General features: G+C 39.9%; 1 protein-coding gene across 1 annotated transcript in view; it reads right to left on the bottom strand.

The window, feature by feature from the left end:
- Nucleotides 1-287: 287 nt before the first annotated feature.
- LOC109993387 (phospholipid-transporting ATPase ABCA1) overlaps nt 288-23,478 on the bottom strand; it is a 149,627-nt gene continuing 126,436 nt past the window's right edge. The window contains exons 47-50 of the mRNA XM_065950220.1: nt 22,409-22,512; nt 21,175-21,267; nt 9,755-9,998; nt 288-3,105 (exon numbers count right to left, since the gene is read on the bottom strand). Of these exons, the coding sequence (XP_065806292.1) occupies nt 2,980-3,105; nt 9,755-9,998; nt 21,175-21,267; nt 22,409-22,512 (567 nt within the window). The 3' untranslated portion in view covers nt 288-2,979. The remainder of the gene's footprint in view (nt 3,106-9,754; nt 9,999-21,174; nt 21,268-22,408; nt 22,513-23,478) is intronic.

The raw sequence follows: 23,478 nt of genomic DNA, 5'->3' as shown, positions 1-23,478 counted from the left end.
CAAAACATCCCCTCCCCTTGGAGAAGGAGCGACTCCACTTATTGTAAAAAAATTAAATAAAAATGCCTTACCCACTCTGGTGCTGTCTCTATTCTGGCATCCCATGGTCTCACTGAAAGGCTGGACGCGTTGGAAACTCAACAAAAGAGAGCCTGTGACTGAATGCTGCACTCAAAGTGAGAGACACGGAGCCCATGGCAAGTTGAGCTGAAGAGACTTTTCAAACGGGGACCCAACGAATCAGCGGACAAATACAGAAATGTGCAAACATTCAAGCCAGAGTCGCATTACAATGTGTGCAAATGTTTAATCGTTTGTCTTGGCATGAAGCAGTATTACAGTACAAATAGTTTTTCATTTTTCTTTTCCAAGCGGGCGTGATAGTAATGTGAGGCGAACAAATGATGTCAGGCTCTTAATGTAAACCAGAGCGTCTGTGAGAGGCAGACTGAGGAGGTATTTACATTCTGAAGAAAGTGCAAAGTCATTTCAACACAGGAAGGAAAAAACAATTTGGATTTTTAATATTCAGGACACGTATATTCAGCCGAAGCTATACAGTTCAGTACACGGAATAAGAATATAGCTTTGAAGCACTCTTCACATCTACATGAGGATATTCCTGAGGTAAAATGACATTCCTGAGGTATACAATAATATCATTCATTCAATACATAGTCAATGTGATTTATCTTTAATATTATTCTAGAAAGGCATTTCTTTCCCTCTGAAAAGTATTTTGTCATAGTAAACAAGAGACACTAATGGCTGTTTCCATGGTATCTTATTGACCATTTGCTAACCCCTCCCCTTTTTCAGAGGTTGTCCAAAGGTTGCTTAGTAACTACATGTACTGCAAGGACAGCTCTCACTTTCAAGCTCTTTGCTGTTAAACACCAATAGATGGAAAGCAAAGTGTGAGGAATGGGTTAAACAGAATGTGAGTTTATCGGCTCTGATGTCACTCACACTGGTTAACATCTTCGTTAGCAACTTTGCTTACAAGGTCATTCATCTTGGATTTTTTTACAAAACACAATATTTCTGCTGGGGAGGCTGTGATGAAAAACAACTAGTTCGATGTATTGTGAGATTTTTTCCAGCAAGTAATTTTTGCGATTTGCAACATCTGTTAATTACCAACATGTCCTCATTATGTTTTTTTTTAGAAATCAATATTCTTTCTGCACTGTTTCCCAAGTACTGCTGTTGTAAATCTGTGTAAACAGAGTTTGTAAGAGACAGAACTGCACAGGGAGAATATCACTGAACACCTTTGGAGTTTATGGGTCAATAAAAAAAAAAAACCTTTTTAGTACTTCCATCCTGTGAGCTAATATTTCTCTATTTTTATGATTGGCAGCTGGTCAGAGTAGTGTTCAGGGTTCATGCTAACATTAGTCTTGAAACTAATCATTGATGCTCAATGTTATAAATGAATGTTTGAAGAATTAAAGATTTAAGAAAAGAAGCTAATGTTTGTTCTGAGCGGATGCTTCAGAATAGCCGAGGTGTCGCCAAACAGCAGTTTGTTTTGGTTTTCATGTTGGTGCTCAAGAGCGATACAAAAAAGTCGCACATTCTTCTTTTAAAAAGAGGAAGTAAATGGGGCAGGCCTTAGCAAATGGTCAATTCCGATAAAATGGTCTACATACTTGAATAATACAACAAAGCTGTCACAAATGAAAGATTTAAATAATATACGCCATCCACACTGATTATTTTTTTATTGCAAAATGGTTCTCAGAGCTCTCATTGTGTGTTTAAATGGCACAGAGAGAAAATGCATTCTCTTGAACTGCACAGTTCTCAGAGTGCTTTATTCTGTGACATTCACACTCAGACTGTATCAGAATGTCTGATTACAATAAAAGGGTCTGTTTCAATTATATCAAGGCAAAAAGTGATCCATAAAAAAAAAAGACGAGGCATACAAAATATAAAACGTTAATCTCCTGATTTCCGATGATTTGTAACTCTGGAAAGATGTGACATCACTTAAATTAGTAATTGGTGATAAACTGATAAACTCTGTATTGTAAATGTTTGGTGTTTTTTCACATTTTATAGTTATTTTCTCTCAGTTACAGTGATTCAGGTGCTCAAGATAAAAAAAAAAACATTAAATGGAACCAATTTCAGCATCCTGTCTTAATGCAGAGTTATAACTTCTCTTTCATCTTTAATATCAACACACTTTGACTGATCTAACCTCCTACTTCCCAACTTACCAGCAGTATGAAGCCATATATGTGACCTGATTCCCCCTGTTTAAATAAATCAGTGCAAGCCTTCTTCTTTTACAGTTAAACAGTCAAACATATCATCATTATTACAAACAGTAAACAAAATTATGTACCATGTAAAACGCTTTTAAGTCCAGCAATCCGTCCTTTCCACCTCCCGAGACAAATGTTGTGAGCAGACTAACTCAAAGATTTTAGCTGTTCAATCTTTGTACATTAGTGTTGATTGTATTCTTCTTATAAAGTCGTTTTAATCTATGATTTAGTCCTAACGATGATTTTTCTCAGTGCATGACAATTCTGTCAGAGCAGCAAGATTTTTTTAAAGCTTTTTTTCACATGCACATTGATTTATATCGTTTAAACTCTTTAACAAAAACAGTTATATTTGTATCATGTGGAGTGATCCTCTCATTGTTTCTGACATGTAAACATTCAGAAGAAAAAAATGATTCAAAGAGCAAATTGAAAATATTCCAACTGGTTATATACGTTTTTAGGATTTGATTCCCATAAATAACGCCAGAAGATGGGAGGTTTTGCAATGCATGGACTGTTTTTATAATCAAAAGTATAAAAAGGTGTGTGAGTGAGAGTGTAGGCACAAAATGGTGATTAAAAGAAAAACTTCAACTCTGTGTGGTTGTTTTTTTTCTCCCTCCTGTCAAATCATCCCCATACAGACATGTTTAAAGTTGATTGCTTAATTGCTGTTAAGCTGTTCCCATGCAAGTTAAACCTTCTCTTCATGGACGGTCTTCACAGTCTTCAATGGCAGCTCGTCTGAAACGTCCACTGGGTTGTCATAGGCCGCAGATTCGTTCTCATCGTGCTGGTGCCTTGCAAAATTCACAAAGACCTAAAAAAGCAATGAGGAAAAGAAGGTACTTAAAGGAAAGATAAACACGCACACTATACTGTAGAGCCTGTGGACATTCCTCTTGCCATCGTGTTTATGCTCTCCTCCCCGCCCTCTGCCTCTAAAGCAAACAGAAATAGTGGCAGGGACCACGGGGTGCATGTGAATGAGTTGCCAGACAAGGGCTGTGAGGCATCAAGTAAGCGTCGAGGCTCACATAGTGAATGTCAGTTTGACATCTTTGACCAGCTGAGAGAGAGAATAAAACAATCACTCTTCTCTCTGTGATGCCCATTTAAAGTCAGAAGGAATCAATCCTATGGTGTTCATAAAAAGCTGTGTGTATTTCATTGTGCTGTAAACATGCTTGTAGTCCAGGCTTTTTTTATTTTTTTCACATTAGCCGTCTGCGGTGGTTAAGCTACACAAACATTTTTATACAGCGTGACAAAAAAATAAAAAAGGCAGCAAAGAGGATCTCATAAAATGATAAGAGCATTGCTATTTCATTAAAAGATTTTCAGTCGCTGTGTGAACATAAAAGGCTATATGAATTACTAGATTGTATTTAAAACTTCAATGGGGACGGAGAAAAAAAGTCAGACCAATTCTATCAAAAAGTACTCAGACTCCCCATGAATTAAATCCGTCCCCTCAGATACAAGCCTGCCAATAAATAAATGGGCGCAGAGAGTAAATACATGGGACAGATCATAAATGAGGAGACGCAAACAAAAGTGTCCTTTGGACGTTTGTTTTTAGAGAGGATTATAAAAAAGACGAGGTGAAAAAGATCCATCCTGTCCGCAGCTGTTTTCAGTCGGTTTATAAAATCAGTAGTCTTGTGTCTTCATGTTAACATCAATGAATGAAGTTTTCGGAACCAAAAAAAAACAAACATTTTATATTCTTATATAAAAGGGTAAAATATGTATAAAATCAAACCTTAAGAAATGTCATAGAAGGCCAATCATACTCTCATATCTGTGCATAAAGTGTGCATCTCGGCATTTCATTGTTCAGTACTTGTGCAATGACAATAAAGATGAAATTAATCCAATCTATACTCATCTTAAGTTTTGACACAATTAGCTTAGCTGGGCTCGCTCTGAAACCTCAAATGGTTGAGTTTACTTTTTTGAGTTTTTCTTTCTCTTAAATAAAACAACAAGAATCAAAATGTAAAAAGTGCTGGATGGCAGATCTTTAAACTTTAAAAAAAGAACCAGGGCTTATTGTTTTTATCATGACCTACAGTCTAAACGCAAAGCAAGGCTACTTACTTTAGCTTTAGCCTTACTTTAGCACCATGCTTAGCAGAATCAGGGCTAGATGTTTTTATCACATATTACTATCTTTATGCTTGTTTAGGCTGCCTCTCACATCAAGCCCAGGACTTATTCAACCCAAGACAATTCTTTTTCATATGTTTGTATCTGGTCTTTAGGTTAAGCTAGGCTAAATGTCTCCCCCCGTCTAGCTACCTTACAGTCTTTTTGCTAAGATAGGCTAACTGTCTCCCCCCCGTCTAGCTACCTTACAGTCTTTTTGCTAAGCTAGGCTAAATGTCTCCCCCCGTCTAGCTACCTTGCAGTCTTTTTGCTAAGATAGGCTAACTGTCTCCCACTTTTGCTTCAACAGAATCAGAGCTATCTCTTTTTATCAATGCTTCAGGTTTTTTATGTTAAGCGTCTGTCTCTAGCTCCACTTTTTTCACATTGATACATCATTTATATCTCTGCTAGAGAGGGAATAAACATATTATTATGAATGTTATTTCAGTTTTAAACAGCATGTTATTTAATCTGAACTTTAATGCCGTTCGAAAATACATCTTCAGTTTGACCTCTGTTAGGGACTGATCACCAGGTATGCTAATCGCTTGAATCTAGTGGTTCCAGTTCCCTTAGAAAATTATAGTTATTACAGCAGATTTTTCTTTATTTTTTTCTCTGTTCGGTTGATGCTTCAGCCCCACTGAGAAGCACCCCAGTGCGAACACAGCCTCATTGTATTAGTTAGATGAAATAGGCAAATCCACTTCAGCAATCAGGAGTTAAATGCCTTGCTCAAGGGGAGTCTGTATGTAGAATTGAGGGGGGTTCAGCTCTTTCTGTATTCAAACCAGGTTTAAAGTAAGGAGTCAAGCTGTTTTTACTTGGGATTTCATGGTATCAAATGTTATGCTTCCAGTAAGTAATTGTAATTCTACAAAAGCGGATTATGGCCCTTTGTTCATTTCAAGGTAAAACAGGCTTTCCCACTTCATGAATTGCATTTTCAAGCATCATGAACATTTGCTATTCTCTCCACAAACCACTATATGTTCAAGAATCTTGTTATTGAAATTGGGTACCTTCCCACTGTATATGTAAAGCGTCCTGACCTCAATGTTCAGGGAGCTGGTGGCTATTGGGTGTAGAAAAAGCAGAACAGCAGTCTGCCTTGGAAGTGAGGACCAAGCGAGGCCTTCAGAACCCCTAAGGCTAAAGCGTCAGCGTGTGTGATGCCAGACCATCAGCAGTGTGTTTCAAGGTCACAGTTGTCAAGGCATCTTTTCAGAGCAGAATGAGTAACAGGATAAGAATGACAGTATCAACAAATACACCCTCTGCCCATCTTTCTCGGCCTCTGACCCTGCCAGGGGCTGATGTTGGCTTGATGTGCTGAGGCATGCACTGAATTGGATATTCATTGTCAAGGCTGTGCAGTTTTGCAAAAGAATTTCTAACGAGTCTTTTCATTTAACTTATGTAAGGACCCCAGAGTCATTTAAAAAAGAAGTCCTGGCTGAATTTGCGAGCGAGATGACCACGGCGATACCTCCCCTGCATGGTGATGTGACTTTCTTCATGATGCACTCTTTCTGTATTTAGCCAGCCATCCATTCATGACATGAACGTCATGCACCAGTGCTGTTGAGTGGCATTTTCTTAATAACAGATGGATACAGGCATTAATCACATTACAGAGGGTACGTTTGGGTGTTTATTTGATGCCCGTTGAGGCAGAACAGAGGAGGGGAAAGAAATAAATGACCCAATTAACCTCCCGTGTATGTCAAAGGAGTGAATGCTGGATGTAAAACGGCTATTTTTATATACAACATGTCGACCACACGTTCATGGAGCTACAGCGACTTTGAAAGGTCCTGTCTTTCTTCAGTCTGTTAGTCAAGGACGGACAAAACAACTGGACTTATACCATATACTGAACGTAGAGTTGGAATTATGAGGCATGCGTACATTCCCTTAGCCTCAAAATATATGAGTACTAAGGAATGTAAGTTGTAATAATAAAAATGTGACACTTGTAGTTGTTTTCTGTTTGATTATTTGGTGGCTGTCCAACTCTGACATATTAACAAGTGCAAATACTTAGCATTGTGTCCAAGTAAAATAAAGACATGCAAGTCAATACTTCCAGCAAATATTAAAAATGAACTTGTTGGGTCTCCACAAGACACAACAATTTAAAAAAGACAAATTTTTGGCTCTTTGTTTATAGGGATGAACCAAAACAGAGAAGGTTTGACCCCTGACCAAGGTTTGACCCCTGACCCAAACAATCTGAAAGCTGTAGTACAGACAGTAGAGCTACAGGGAATTTCAAGTTTGGTGTGTAGAACGCTGTCGAAATGCAATATTATCATCTGACCCTTTGCTGGTATAAAAGTATTACACACTGCAGCTTTGAACATTAATTCAGAGTAAATTACTAAATAATTCACAATCTATCTTTTCAATTTAAAAAGGGATCATTACTGCATATGGCAGATGATAAGCATTAGAAATGTATACCAGCACGAAAAACTGACTTTCAGACACAATTACACATACTTATTGATGAATACTTATTAAAAGCTTTAACCTTCCCTCTTGACTAAAGCATGTTTTACAAGATGTAGTTATGTGATCAAAGTATTTTGATTAATCTTAAATTGTCTTTACAACAGTCAGTGTGTGTGAACATGCTAGCTTCAGATAAAGAAGGATAGCATGATAGTTCCTGACATACAGCATTATTATTTGTTTATTATTTGATATGGTGGTAAGCTGGAGTAAAATAATAATAATGGTTTGTGTTGTTCCTTTTATGGCTTTACTTGAGAGGTTAGATAACATGACATCATTTTTCTCATAGGAAATGAAACTAAAATAAAACAGTTAAATAATTAAAATAAGAGGTTATTTGCTTTTGGTAGTGTGGGCTAAATGTTTGAACACAAAGAAGAGAAGCCTTGACCTCACCCTCTGCTTCTAAAAGACCGTTCACAACGTCACATTTTCCTTTCCAATGCTCCATCTGCTCTGCACTGTCTCGGCCATCAGCATTAACGGCCAGGCTCAAGGCTGCGTGGATCAATATTAATTGTAGTGCAAGTCTGGTGTTATACTATAGGTCAGGGCTCTTCTCTATAAATCACTGGCTGAAAGGTGACAGTCTGGGTCTCCACAGGTTCTCCACTCCTCTGCTCTGTGCTTTAATGCCGTGACCTCCTACACCTGGTATGATTTATTTACTGCCTCTGATCTTGTAAATATTGACCAGAGCACAATGTAGGGCCAGTTGATGAAAAAAGTTAAAAGAGAAATTACATAATTTAGAAAGGAATAGCATTTCTCTGTTCTTTAGGGGGAAATCAGGATTCTGCTGAAAATCCTTGAGACAAAACCAAATCTGACAGTAACCACATCTAGTTAAAGCATTTAGCTCCTCATGAATTCCTATCCTGTCATAGTTGTAGGATAATTGCCCCCTAAAGGGCATGTTTTATTTAAATAATGCTCCAAAAGATGGTTTCATCTTGAATTAGAGATTATCCACAAGGGGATCATGTTGATAATGAAATGCCTCACATCCCTGTAGTATTCTTTAAGACACATCATTTGATTTTAATAAAACAGTGCCACAGTAAAAGGGAATGCACAGAAAACTCACTCTCACATATGTCTTTCTGGATCCTTTTTTTTTTTTTTTAAGTCAAACAATAGGCTGTGTTTCACCCCACGGTGGAGTGGACCGATGACCTTTCTGGACCACTCAGAGGTCATTCTCATCTGCTGCTGAGCTAATGGCGGGCGTGTAAGACCAGACACACTCGCACTCTCCTCTGAGTGCCTGATTGCATCAGGTCCTGGGGGCTATTTGGAAAACACAAGGTGAAGCCAGACTGTAACATACAGGGCTCAGTTTATCTCACCAATCAGGTGGCCAGCCAGTACCTTTGGGCTGGAATTATAAAAGGCACCAGATGGGGGGAGGGGGGGCTTTATATATATTTCTGTGTCAAAAGAAAATCTCTTTTCAGATTCTGGATTGATACCAGGACCTGGCAGCTGATCTATCTTGGCTACAGAAAGTGAGTGTAGTCCTCATTGGTCACTCTGACAGCCTTAATAGGAGAAGACAACGTGTAGGCAAAGAGAGATGTTTAAATCTTTTCCCAGACTGAGCAGACCTGCATTAAAGACGAGCACTTACAATGCTGAATTCATTGACTGATGACCCAACAATCTGTTAAAGGGAGCTGGCACTCCACTGAATTACAGTGGGACAATAGAACACAGCCCAGTTGGCCTTAATGTTGATAGTGTCAGAAGAAGGCATTTGGAGGCAGACTGTGCCGCCCTTGTTGCTGTAAAAGCGCAAAACCATGTAAAACTAACCTTCTTGTCTAAAAAAATAATAATTAGAAAGGTTTACCCGATGAATGAACTGTGCATGTTTGAGATGTTTGTATTTGTTCTTTTCTTTAAGACAAAAAATAAATGGATAATTTGTTTTGCACCCTGGGGTTTGTGCCATAATAAGAAGCACTTTTAGTATTTTAACAATCTGATAATATATATATATATTTTTTACTGTTTGTTCTTTTTTTTACTATTTATCTGTCTAATTGAATTATTTTCACATAAATATTAAAGATGCATTAATGCAGAGAGAGAGAGACGAACTTCAGGAAATTCACCTAATTTAAAACAAAATAATAATAATTTGTGTGTGTGCCATTTTCCTGTATTGGATCCTGTAGGGGAGCTATAGAGAGACGGTGAATGTTGGAATTGTTGTGAATGTCTGTGTAAAATAGGTCTGCAGAACTATAATGCCTAAAAAGGCAGAGGATGAAAAACAAGTGGGGAACAGAATGAAATGTTCCTATAATTACCCTGATACATCTAAGCCTTAAGGCTGCAGCAGCATTTTTATTTTTTTTAACAAAATAACCTGAAATATATCTCATTCTATCCTCGATATTCACATGCCTCACATCTGTCATCTCTGTTGTCCTATTAATAGCAAACCTACATTGAGGGTAATCATTTCAAAATTGTAGATTCTGCTAAAGAAAATTGAAGCCCTCTATCTGGACTGATGCACTCTCTATTGAGCCCAACGGTAATCTATTTATATGAGGTACTAAAGAAAAAAAAGAGGATTAGTATATTATTATGAGGGCTTTCCAGAAAAGGTTTTTGAAAATTGGAGATGCTTCTTTGAAGTAAAAGCAAAAAAACAAATTACATCAAATTCAGGCTTTACCGTGCAAGAATGAGAGCGTGAGCAATGTGAGCAAATAAACTGAAATGATACAAACTTGAGAGAATAGTCAAAGACTGAGAAATAGTCCTAATATCTTTGGTCTTACCTGATCCAGAGTGGTCTGGGACACTGAGTAGTCCTCCAAACCCAGCCTCTCCTGGTTGTTGGTGAACTGGCTGAACATGTTGGCTAACGCTCCCTGTGCGTATGGGAGCTGATACTGCAGTGTGTTGTGATGCTTCTCTTTCAGGATGCTGCCCGGGAAGGTCTGCAGGACGAAATCCTCCACTGGCTTAAGCTCAGGAGGAGATCCTCCAACCCTAACAATGACTGTGTAGCCATCACCAAATCTGAAAAAGAAGAAGATTACGATTGAGATTTCAGTACAACGAAGTTCAATCATAGACGTCAACACAAAATTTCTCACAACTGGTCCTCTTAATCAGGGGTTCCCATACTTTAAGCCCTTTCAGCCCATTACCCCCCCCCCCCCCCCCCCCAAAAAAAAATAAAAAATAAATAAAAAAGTGGTGCCAGAGGCTGGGGACCCCCACTGTCACTTAAAATGGTTAACGCATTTTACGTTACATGCAGCACGCACTAATAGGCCTATCCAAACACTAGCATTAGAATTACACTTAAGACCACAGCAGCTTGCAGTCTTGTGGACACTTACATTTGTTTTCTCATATAATTTCACAATAATAGATAAAAAAATGCTGTTTTTAGTTTCGGTGTATAACGACCCCCCAGGGCGTCCCAACCCTCACTTATGGAACCACTGCTCTAAATAATGAACCTTTCTATTCTCCGGTGGTGAGATGGATAAACAGCTGGAGGAAAGAGACAAAGCCAGGAGTAGAAGAGATGAAAAAGTAAAATTGGTCTCATATTTCCCACCATGTCGAGCTCCTGATATGTGAAAGTGCAGGTGAGTCACAGCAGCTGACTGAAAAAGCAGCTTGATATCAGGAGCGCAACAAAGTTTCTAGCAGATGGATAAACTTTCAACCCTTTCAAGTAATGGTAGGTTTCAACACAGTCTTCTGCATCAAATGCTAGAGAAAGCATCAATTTCATTCAAATAGAAAAGCCAGAGGAGACGAAATGGAAATTGCCTTTATATAATGGTGGATTAATTCTGAAGGAGCTCATTTTATGGTCGGGAACAACAAAAGGCCAGGACTCAAACACAGTCCATTTCCTTTTTTTTGATGTGTGATGTAAAAGATAATTTAGGCACTATAGCATCTGGTTAAATAAAAATGGATAATTACATGAGATTTGTTGGAACATTTTGTGGAAATTAAATGTACTTTAAGATGTGTAAGCTGGGTAAATGCATCAGTAAAATAAGATTGATCAGAAGTATCCTAAAAGACCACGTCCCCAAAAAAAACATCCTGTATGTTATTTGTTTTTGTTTTTTTGTTTGGAATTGAATTTCCAGGGCTTCTTGCCAGAGAGGGCTGCCAACATATGAAAACAACATGGATTTCCAATTTAATGCTGCACAAATAGATTTATTTTAAATTCTCCCATAAAATGAACATTAAAAAGGTAAAATCCATAAGTGTCAACCTAGATTTTGGCATTGGGAGGGTTGCACAATTGAACTATTATTTATCTCTACAGATATCAGCCTGCTATTAAAGCTAATAATCTGCTCTTCGACACTTTGGTTCAACACTAACCCCATCTCACTTCCAACTCTAAACAAAGGCAGGGTACAGAGAAGCTAATCTAATAATAAGAATAATATCTTTAAATACCTTATCTTAAAGTCCTTTATTGCTAACCGCTCACTTGCTTTCAGAGGCTATCGCATCGTGAGACAATATCCAATTGGTTCTAAGATTGAGTTGTGGTTCATTAGATTTGGGTTGAACTAGCTTTAGAGGCACATTTTCTTTGGTTGAGCCCCACTGCACTCATCAACTTTGTTTCAAGAAACAGGAAGCCATTGCACAAATACCAATAAATGAAAAAAGAATAACTATATAAAATACTTGCAGATGGACATAGTTGGCTACTAGCTGGTGAACAGATTGTATCAATTGGCAGCTAAATACCTAAATATATCCCTCAGAAGTTGAACAGAGCACACAACAGAGCTAAAGGAAGACTGAATATTGGATTTTCATTTGAGGATGTGGGGGGGGAGAACACTCAATGTTAATGTTTGAATGCTTAATATGCACTACAGGGGTAAATATACTCTTTCATTGCAGTGATAAGTTATTAAGATGTAATCAATGCTCTTCACTGGTAAAAACACTACATCGGTCATTTTTTTATGATGCTGTGCAAAACTTGTTTTAAGTAACATTTTACTAAACCACCTTTTTTTTAAATGTATTTGCAAAGTGCAATTTATGCCAAGTGTTGAATATTTGCTGGAATAACCAGGGTTTCAACATGTGCTACTGGTATAACTTGACAACATGAACAATATCCTGGATATGTTGTCACAGACTCAAATGAGCCACAGCTAAGCTCTAAAGCTAATTAGCATTCTGCATCTTTCCAATTGTATGCTACGTCTGGTGAGCACCAAATAAGAATGTGCCTTGTTATTCTGTCGTTAGCACTCTTATGACCCATTGTTTTCTGCCTAATTAATTCCCTAATGTTGGATTCACTGGTGGAACCGTCCATTGTGGGCTGGTACAGCGCTACATGCAACAAGAGTCAGAGGCTCCCTTAGTGACAATTAGAGATATGGTGAATAAACTGCATGCCTACACAATCCCAAAGGGAGCGAGAGAGGAAGTGAAGCGCTCTGTTGATGAAGTAAAGAAGCACTGTGAATGGACTCCATATGCAGCGTAGTCCTTTCAGTCGCAACATGAGTGCTCAAAGTTGAACAGCTGCAGTGTGTGAATAATATTACTTTGCATGAACTGACTGCTTATTAATACTGACTGTCATTAAGAATGCATTAGTGAATTTTAATGCTACATTTAGAACATGATTACATTTTTAAACTTGGATAAAAACAAGACAACAATGTGAAGGTTTCCAAAACTCCTCCAATTAAATGTTCTTACTTCATATATTACATGCATCTAACCCTACATATGAACAAATCAACCCCTACAAACATATGACCTGTTTCTCCCATCAAACAATCTAAAACTGAAAAAAAATGTCGTAAAATAATGTATCTCTTACCAAGATTAGTGTTTTCTCAGCACTGTGCTTAGGAAAACTAGTAAAGGGGACTGTTCAAACTAAAATCTCTGTTTAAATATGGATGCTTTGAATTTGGCAATGATGTTAGAGTCAAATTCAACATCTCAAAATGACATAAGAATGTTCCAAATGTGAAGCAATGAAACAGAATATTTCCTATTTGATGATGCAATACAGCGAGTTGCGTGCCATCCTTCTACGTCAAGCCTACTGTAAAGGGAGGATCTGAGGATTCTGCTTGCACTCTGATCTCCTCAGGGGGTGTACACTGCAGGCGATCAAAAGCATCCCCCATGAAACTCGGAGACATATTATGTAGTACACATCATGTTGATAGTGCAGCTACGAGTGCCCCTAAAGTATCAGCATGTTAGTGCTTAATTAAGCAACTGCCCTTTAACGGCCCTTCAACCGTTTCAAATTACACTCCACACTGACCTGCTCGGCTTCGCTGAGGAATGCTGTTTCTTTTTTGCAGGGAGTTTATGGAGTACATAGGACTTCATTAGCTTATAGTGCAAAGGAAAAGCAGGGTTATAGTTATGATCAGAGGAACAAGGCACAACAATAACTTCATCAAATCAAAACACTCAGAACTCCTTAAAGTTGGTTTAGACTCTTGCGCTTATTTTTGTACCATTTCCTTATTTTGACTATTAAATAAAGCACAAGATTACTATTATTAGTAACAGGGTTTCACAGTAGGTTAACAATTATGTACTGTAGAGAATAGTCCTGTGTGCTTTGGTGCCTACCAAAGGTCTCTGAGTTCAACTGCACTGCAGTAAAACACAATGGTGTTAACGCCTCTCGTTCATCAACAACACGCGTTTGTTGACAAGCAGAGGGGGCCAAGGTGACAAAGACCTTGTAAGGACACAAAAGAACCATGTCAAGTGACAACGTACAGTAATCGTGCAAAAAGGGCATGACGCCGCTACCATCTACAGCCCACTGTTTGCAAATGTATTGAGAGGTTTGAAAGGTTGAAATCTAACTTGAAGATCGACAAGGACAGAGACAACTTTTTGGCGGAAGACGGATTTATATATTTATGTGTATGCAAACCTGAGACATATGTTGGATTACATGACTTTGCACCACGTAAATCTGCTAATCATGAGCAAACCATGACACCAATAAGAATAAATGTTATGTCGCAATCTGGCGGGGGGGGGGGGTCATCTCTTGTAATAAGACTTGACATAAAAAGGACGCTGTGAAAGTTCCACTGTACTGCTAACAACATATCCAAGATGGCACACAAATCAACTGTGTCTGACTCTATGATGACCTTTTGGACTTCACATCAATGTTTCGTGTCATTTTACATACATGTTCTGAGTACAAATACAGAAGTAGCATACTGGTATACGGAGAAAAGTACGAGGCAGCCTTTTTACGCAAACAATAATCCCATTGGTTGCACAGCAATTGCAGGACCTAAATCCCTTCAGCCTGCCTACTCACTCAAGTTGAATTTTTTGCTGCTGCATTCACACATCAACTCACCAGAAGGCTGGGAGGAAAAGTTAAGATGAAGTCAGTGGGAAAAGTTTACTGTTTTCATTCACAAATGCAGCTCAGCCTGATAGATCCAACGTTTGGGGAATGTTTCAGGAGTTTGGCATGTGTGAAAAGGCTCTTCACCAAAGGACATGCTTCATTACAGACGTGCTACGAATGAGCTTTTGTTTACATTTTTCCATTAAATATGGAAACATACGTTATGCCTATGTACTCCCATCTCCCACTGATGATGCATAGCGTTTGGTTTGCATGCGCAGCACTTGCATCCAATACATTTCTCCTGTCGCAGAAAGCCATGACGTTTTTGATGATTTTACAGGATGCACTCGACTCTGCAGTCTGTGATCAGACACCACCAGAACAATATCACAGCTTTCTCAAAGCATCGAGCTTAATTCATCATCCAATCAAGACTATGACCATAATCTCTTTGTGTTTATTATAGCTGCCGGCTCAGGAAATGCGCTTTATCCAAACACTGCCAAGCTGAGCCAAGATGCAAAAACATTTCTGCAGAAATCCAATAAGGCCAGGATGCATTGTGATGTAAGGGTTTGCCAAAATGGTTTGGGGCGAGTGTGGGTAATGAAATGCTGCTTGTCAGTGACAGTTAAAGGGCTTATCAATTAGCTTTTCATTCTCTCTCCCTTCCTACCTTACTTTTATTTCCTTCCTTTCTGCAGCTACACAGAGGCTTCAGGCAGCACTTTGGGAAAAAAATATCTTTCTTTCATATTCATCATTGTCACTCTGCCTCTGTAGTCACAACAAAACAAGTTCTTTCATCTTTGATTCACTGTCTTGACTCTCCTCAAATAAACTCTGACTGTGTAGGGAAAGGTTGTTTGGATAAGCTAGAAGAGAGCCTACTGAACACTGCAGGTTCATCACAAAAGCATGCATCATAGTTATCATCAAAACAATTCCTTATCTTTTGACCAATGACTAAAAAGACAGCAGAGAGATGTTTGCAATTTGGGGTTAAAGGCTGCCCGAGAGGGGGAAAAAAAATGAATGGATATTGTTTAAAGTCACGACTGCCCCACATTGTCACAACTAATCCTTTCATAATATTTTACAAGGGAGATGATACGGCAGCTCAACACAGCATGGCGGGGACACTGTAAAGCACTGCGCTGCAGTTCTCCCTTCTTCATTTTCATTATTCTACCTCAATCCGCTCCTCCGCCCTGATCGGCTGAGAAGTCGTTCTTCCATGTAATTTAAAACAAACAACAGCCAGACACAGATAAGGGCATGACAGGCAGAAAATAATTCTGCTGCCTTCCTTCATCTGAGGGAGTCTAGAAAGGTCACCCCTCACCACTGCCAAACCTTGTATTTGGGTCTGCAGAAGGGGGGGGTGGGGGGAGTGCGGATGTGGGGCAAGAGGTCACAGAGTGGCTTGGGTGGTCTGATGCTTTGATCAGGTGGGAACTCATCCAAAATACATCTTTAGTACCTGGAGGGGGAGCTCCAGGCAGTTTGAGGATAAGGGAGGGATGGATAGAAGGATAATACGATCTTGACACATCGCCTAAAAGGAGACGGTTATGCAGTGGAAATGGAACATGTGCTGCAAAATAATGTATTGTGAAAAACATTTCCTTCATGTTTTAAAACAAAAATCTGTTTTTACCAGCTGTCCTCTTCTTGCCTGTATCATTCTTGCACATTTTTCTTTCTTGCTCATCAGTGAGGGACATTTTTTTTTTAACACATTTTGGCAAAAAGCTGACAAACCAATAACAAAATGTTCAATGACAGTGCCGTGGCCGTGTCTTTTCGTGGCACCACTTTCTTTTTAAGCTCAAACAGTTTAGGTTGTGGTTTAAACTCACAATTATTTATGGCTGCTTCGCCTTCCTGACTAATTCATTGCAAAAAAAAAACTTGCTGCATATAGTTTAAGTGGCCAGTGAGATGATATAATGTATCTTAAACGATCTGATGTGTCTCACATGGTTGATTGACACAACGTTTCTATATGTAGGTCTGTGTGCTTAGGTCTATGTGGAATCTGTTCTCCACATTTTTCTCCCTCAGGGAATTAAAAAGTCGAGTTTGACAATAAGAGCCAAAGAATGACAGTCGGTGGAATAACATGAAACACTTGGAGAAAGTGTGTCATCCATGTTATTTGTCAGTAGAAGATAGAAACAAAACAGGGAGCAGATAACAAAAACACTGCTCCTGGCTGTAACACTTACAGAAAATGACTTTAGTAATGTGTGATTTAATGTAAAATGAATAAAAAAAAATATACTGGATAATGATGGTCATGATCCAGTATCAAGGTAATACTTTCTGTGCTTTTAAGCTGTCACAGTTTGGCTTTGTAGTGCTGACAGGAATAAGAAGTGGTAATTTGAACAGTTAGCCAATCTTAACATTGAAAGAAGCATTTTGACTTACAGATTGTAACAAAACCATGAGATGCAGTTTCAAGCATCAAAAGGGATAAATGGAAGTGGTCGGACCTTGAGCTAAGATAGTCTTAATAATAGATCTGTCCTTAATGCTAGTTTTGATTGAACAGTACTGACAGTTTGCCTCCATCTAAAGACATATTTACAAGGTGTTTACATGCAATATTGCGTTTCAAAAGTAATCTGGCACGAAGGCCATCATCTGGCCTGTAAAAGTTATTACTGCAGTATTTTCAAACATGCAGAGTTCAAGCCAGACATAATAAAAAAAAATACCCTGAGCTATGTAGCAATTTCTGCAGACCTTGAGGGATCAAATATAGATGCAGATGCTTGCCTTGAGAATAAGCTACGATAACTAATGTCTGCACAGGAACCACAATCCAAAATAAATGATGACTTTACACTCTCACATGCGTCCAGAGCATGTACAGCACACCCGCCTGTGTGTCAATGTTCTGGCAGTCTTAATTACACCTACGTTGATGTGCATTGTAAACCGTAAGAGTATTATTTTGCCATCCATCTCTGTTGGTGACATGCACTTAAAAGCCATAAACTATTCAGTTAACAGCCCACCTGCAGAGCTGACGTGGACTGAGTGGGACAGAGTTTATTGGACTTCTCAACATCAACTTCAGGAGATTGATCCAAACTTTTAGAAACCACTCTTGTAAAAACTCTCCACTGCATTACCTTAATGCATTAAAGGCACTTTAGCCCCTACTTTTATATCATGACGTGCTTTAAGCGAAGGAGAAAATAAGAGCACGGGCTGTGGTGTGTACTTACTGCGGGTATGAAGAAGGGATATGAATGATATCAATCAGAGAAATACCCTGCATCAGCTAGAGGGTGTCCTTCCTCACTGACAAGATTATAGAGGAGCTTTGAAGCTGCTTTTATTGGTTCCTCCACTTCATTTGGGTTTACTTAACACATGGGAGCTTTCATACCAGCACACTGCTGTGCTAAAGCACTATTTACAGCCTCATGCACTTTTTTTTTTTTTAATACTTATTTATTTCCCCCCTTCCCCGTCAGCCATTCCTATATTCCTGGATGTGTGATTGATTTGATGGTCTGAGGTTCAGGACAGGTAAGGAGGATGTTTTTAACGGCCACCGAGGAACATAATGAAGGGGCTTCTTACAATGGCCGCCCTGCTGTTTGGAATCAGCCGTCTAAATCAAATCTTGAGCCCCTCTCTCACATGCTGACCACCTCTCGGGCAGTTTAAACGAGCTATTTTGGCTCATTTGGGGTTTGATTGATAGACGGAGGCGGGGTTGTTAGAGCAGCAGAAGGGCATCTTGGTGATAAAGACAGGGTCATCACTGAACTAAAGGGGGCAGCACTAACAAGCACTTGGATGGCTGCGTTGGAAGCCCGGCCACCTGAGAGTAGCAGAAGGAGGAATAAATAAGGGTAATATGGAGAGAGGGTTATGAACGAGGAGAGGCGATTGGAGGGGGAGTGAGGGGCTGGGAGTGTCTGAGGGTGAGCAATAGGGGGTCAAAATGTGAGAGCTGCCCCTGTGGTGAGAATCTACTCTCCTTTCAGGAGCTTGTGATGAGAAAAAGATGGAGAATATGGGATGTGGGGGGGGGGGGGGGAAGAGGAAAGAGGAGACACCCCGAGCTTTGCGGGTCACGCGCCCATGCCGTGTGACAACGGCGTACACCACCTGCCTCTATCACCACGCCTGCCCCCGTCCTATTCCCAACCCCCTGCTGTCTGATGGAACTCTTCCCATTTTCAAAACCGGCAACAGCTTGTGCATTTGTGAAAATCAGCCCACATTATGGACTAGGATGTGGAGGCGAGCACAGAAAACGGCCTCTGTGCTTCGGCCCTGCAAAGCTGGATTGATGAGGCTCAACTTAAATGATGCAGGATCACATGCTACACCAGGATCGGTGTGTGTGTGTGTGGGGGGGGGGGGACAAACATGTGGTGGGATAGTGACGAGAAAAGAAAACAGAGAAGACAGTCCTTAATTGCCTTTTCAGTCATTAACAGGGTCCCACACCTCATGAAACATTAATTACACAGAGCGCTGCGGAGATAGGGACGCTTAATTAGAAATTATTCACCGCGTGGCGAGAACCGAGCGGCAGCATTTCAGCAGTGTATAAATTGTACGTGTGAGGTCTAAAATAAGAACAAAAATCAGCGTAGTCGTCACGCTTATCTGGCCTCCTCTCACTTGTCTGTCTTGTGAAGTGAGATTCCCTTTTTACCTGATAGTACAGTGAGTGAAGTGGGACATGTGTTAACCCTCTGTTCTCCTCCTCCTGTTTAGTGCTTTGTCCCTTCCCCCCCCCCACCCCGCCCTCTCTCCAACGGCTCGTACCTATCCAACACCTCCTCTGAGGTTCATAAATAATTTACACCACTCTACTCGTCCCCCTACAGACAGGATGTAATTGACACAGAGGATCTGTCAATTACCCTAACATCTGGGAGGGACTGATTGCTACATCGCTCTAGCCCTTCTCCTCTCAACTCTCCCTCGCTCTTCCCCCCTTTTTTTTTTTTTCTTCTGCTCTATCTACAAAGAGACAGTAGCCAATGACATGACATTAACGCTCTTGATGTGAAATACCCTTGACACGGTTGCCCCCTCTATGCTGCTCCCTAATCCCGGCACAACTTTAAAAATAGTCCGCTCCACCCCTTGTCCCAGGTGTATTGATCTTTCTCTCCCAACGATTGCCACCACATATTCCTGTCGAGTGTGTGTGGCTCTCGTGTGCCGCTGGAACGTCCTTTTCACTCAGAAGAACTCACAAAAGAGAGGTAATAATGTCAGCAGACTGTACCTAAGCTAATGGATGGGCCTAAATGTTACATGCAGGGCTCGGGGGCGTGAGCGCCGGCTTAGGGAAATGTCAAATGAACACCAGAGAGCGGACCCAAGTACTAAGAGTTAAGGGCAGAGGATATATGTGATGGAGATGTGACAAAACAAATCAAGCGACATGGACAAAGGCTGCTACAGCTGTGCATAAAGACACGGATAGTGAAAAGAGAATTTATGGGTCGGTAGAGAAACTAATTTGAGCTTGAGATAATGGTGAAAGACCCTGGATACTAATCTGACACCCACAGACCTTACTTCCTTCACATATGCCTTATATAAGGGTCGTTTCATGTAAAATCAATACAGTAATGTTAATGATGCTAAGCTAAAGTAACATTTTTAACTAAGTAGACTATAATGTATGTGGGTTTAGCGAGGCAGGCAGACAAACAAGTTTCAAAGCATATAAAGTATGTGGGAGTGATATTGAAGGAATGTAAAGATGCATTTACATGTAGGAGTAAACACTAACTTGTCTTCCTTTAAACACATTTAATGAATATCCCTCGCATGTCTGAATGCTAAATTTAAAGCTAGAACAAGCTACTAGTTAGCCTGAAGGCCATGAAAAGCCATGTTCCATTTTTAAGGCCTTTATGCTAAGCTAAGCTAATTCGCTTTTGTACCTAGCTTAGTGAATTATCTACATTGTTTTAAAGGTTCTCTACGTGATGCTAAATCTGAAGCTACAGCAGGCTACTAGTTAGCTTAGCCTTGGGACTGGAAATGGGGCAACGCAACTACCCGATGTCCTAAAATAAAGGATATACAGTAGTCAGGAGAATTCACCTGAGTGGGAGGGGGTGGGGACATCTAGTCAGGTGCAACCTGGACGATCTCTGAGTATGTAATTAAATTGTTTTCAGTTTGCCAGTATGTTCCTCTCTGTTCATTTGTTGATATTGTGATTCTGTCAGGACTACACTTTGGTATAAAGGAAAATATTCTCATTGTGGCGTCATATCTATAAATCCTCTTCAGTTGGTCTTTTTACAACATGTCTTGCCACAGGAGACCCCCCCCCCCCCCGGCTCCCATTCCCGTCTGACCTGTATAGTCTCCCACTGTGAGGTGCATATGTGAACAACCAGATCAGGAGGATTTTAGGAGCAGTCCTCCTTATATTCTCTAGAATTTTTAGAAGAGTGCATACGTGAAAACGGCTCTATAACGATATTGATCAAAGTGGTTGTGTGTATGCTAGGTCCCACTGGTAGCTTCCCACTTCTTTAAAGCATCTCCAAAGAGTCCTTCTGAGCTGCGACAATAAATGATAAAAGAACTAGACTTTCCAGTTTTCCTTGAAAAAACTTCTGAAACTTTATTAAAACTAAATCTTATTTTTATTCATGATGTGGTCTTACGTTATTTATATAGGGTGTATAAATAACCCAGCACATCAGTGGGAGCCAGGGAGTTCTTTCATCTCAATTCAAGGAGCTTCAAAGATGCGTTTCATTGTACACTTGGTCTAACGCACTCGATGGGAGAAAGAAAGACCCTCACCTGTTCTTAAGATGCTGAATGCTTCCGAAACATTTGAAGCGTCCGTTCACCATGATGGCCATGCGTGTGCACAGTGCCTCACACTCCTCCATGCTGTTGAAAGAAAGAGAAGCAATAAAAACCAGAACCCTTGGTCTATTTGGTCTAATTCAGGTATGTTTTGACGTTTGTCCTCCTGAATTCTTCCCCAAATATGAAAATGTTCACGTCAGGCAAATAGTTTTTCATAACAAAATGATTTCCTGAGACCGTCTCTTCACATTTACAGTTAAAGTTTGGTTTAGAGAATTTTTTAAATGTCCACTTTGACACATTAAAAGGACGACAAATCTGGTAATTAGAGGGGGAGGAAGGGACCATCTGTAGCTCTTATCAGCTCATTTTTTCGTCTTTCGGTGCAGGCCTGTAGCAGGAGTCATTTGTAGTTGAGGCAAAACCTGTGAAGCCTTTCTGAGGAATGGTGCAATTAGGATTATGACTTTGTAAAACCTGGTGAATCTGCCACTTAACAAAACACAACCACCTGGTCAGGCCATGGACGATTGGATGCAGCTCAGCCACATTGCCTGGGACAACAACAAATGCTTTTATTTCTCCATGAAGGGAACACATGTTATGAGAATTATCTAGTCCAAATGAATGAGATTATTCACAGGCACTGCCAGGAGCTCAAACAATTGAAACCCCCCCCCCAAAAAAAACGGGCAATTTGAGAAAGGGTAAAATGAAAAAGGCATGTGATTGTAAAACGCTCCACAACTTGCACCATCAAGTTTATTTTCTCACAAAAAGTTTGGCTCTATTTTATTTTCTTCTCACTTCAAACCATGTCCAAAACTAGCTAACACTACAGAAGAAAAAGTTGGGAAAGCTAACTCTGCTTCAGGAAGTGTTGGATAATGAAAAGACTCCAGCGCTGTTATTGACAGTTTCTCTTTTCATGGAAGAAAAAAAAACAAGTGCCAGGCAGTCAATTTGCCCTCGCGCTTCATGAAAGCTTTAGAGCAGCCCCGGTGTTTTTCTGGCAGCCGATATTAACTGCAGTGCAGGAAACAATACCTCCCAAATAAAGTGCAAGCCCAATCAATTATAATTACAATACTTAGCGCTCATGTTCATTTTATGGACAATTTGGCTGATGTGCTTTCTCAGCTGAAGAGTCAAAATATTTGGGCTTGATCTTAGCGAGTGAATCCGTCAGAGGAAATGAATAGGTAAAGACTGTTTGTTGCACCTGTGGGATGTGAGAACAACTGAGCGTCCCTCTTTGATGATACTCAGGATGCAGTCCCAAAGGAAGCGCCGGGCTTTGGGGTCCATCCCAGTGGTGGGCTCATCCTGAAAATAAACACAGGCGCTTTAAAACAGTTCCCATTATATTCCTCCTCACCTCACCTCGGCATCTCAAAAGGAAATAGATAAAGGGCAAAGAACACAAACAAATCGTGGCAAAAATGTGCTTTCATTAGATGATTTTGAGCAATTTCTGAGTGTTTTAAAGCCACATCACTGATTTTTTTCTCTCTATACCATTTAACCAGACAACAGGCTATGGTCAGGTAGCAATCTAAAGTTAGCTTCAGCTAGTCTCACAGCTGCAAAAGTCCCAATAAGGAGTATCACTGACTAATCATTTGATCTGTTAGTTTTAGAGGGAACAAGAACCCTGTCGTTGATGCGGCTCACAATGAAAACCTTGGTAAAACAAAAAAAAAAAAAAAGGAGATATGCTAATGTAAACAAATGAAACGCTAAGACACAAGCTAGCACCAGCTCAGCTCATTTCTCTGGAGACCGATGGAGAGACAGTGATTTCAACATTAAACTGCTTCAATGAGTGTTTTCTTTTACAAGTTCTAATAATCAGGTCTGTTTCTTTTGGAGAGAAGGGGCTTTTGTGAATATTTCATCTCTATGGTAAAGTATTTGTGTGTGATTTAATCTGCTCTGTGTACAATCACGGGGCAGCAAAAATAAAGTGCAAAGATTCAACAGACAAAATGCATGTGTGTTGATGTAACACATATAAGTAAATGAGACACAGACATGTCTGGCAAAAGTAGGACATTTAGAAAACCCAGACAGACATGGGTTAAGTCTGGGTAAATTCTGTGTATAAACATTTCTACATAACGTCGACACATACTGTAGCATTCTCCAAAACAGCACAACACACACTCGGTCTCAGTGACCTGCTGTTTCTTTTCCTCGGGGCTATTCTGTCAATGCATGATTAGAGAGTGACAGTACTCAGTCCACTGGCTGGTTTCGTTCCAGGCCTGTTTCCCCCTTGCTTGCAGAGTC

The sequence above is a fragment of the Labrus bergylta genome, chromosome 22 (assembly GCF_963930695.1).
Source record: "Labrus bergylta chromosome 22, fLabBer1.1, whole genome shotgun sequence".
Lineage (NCBI taxonomy): Eukaryota > Metazoa > Chordata > Actinopteri > Labriformes > Labridae > Labrus > Labrus bergylta.
This window is presented reverse-complemented; position numbering and strand designations above follow the sequence as displayed.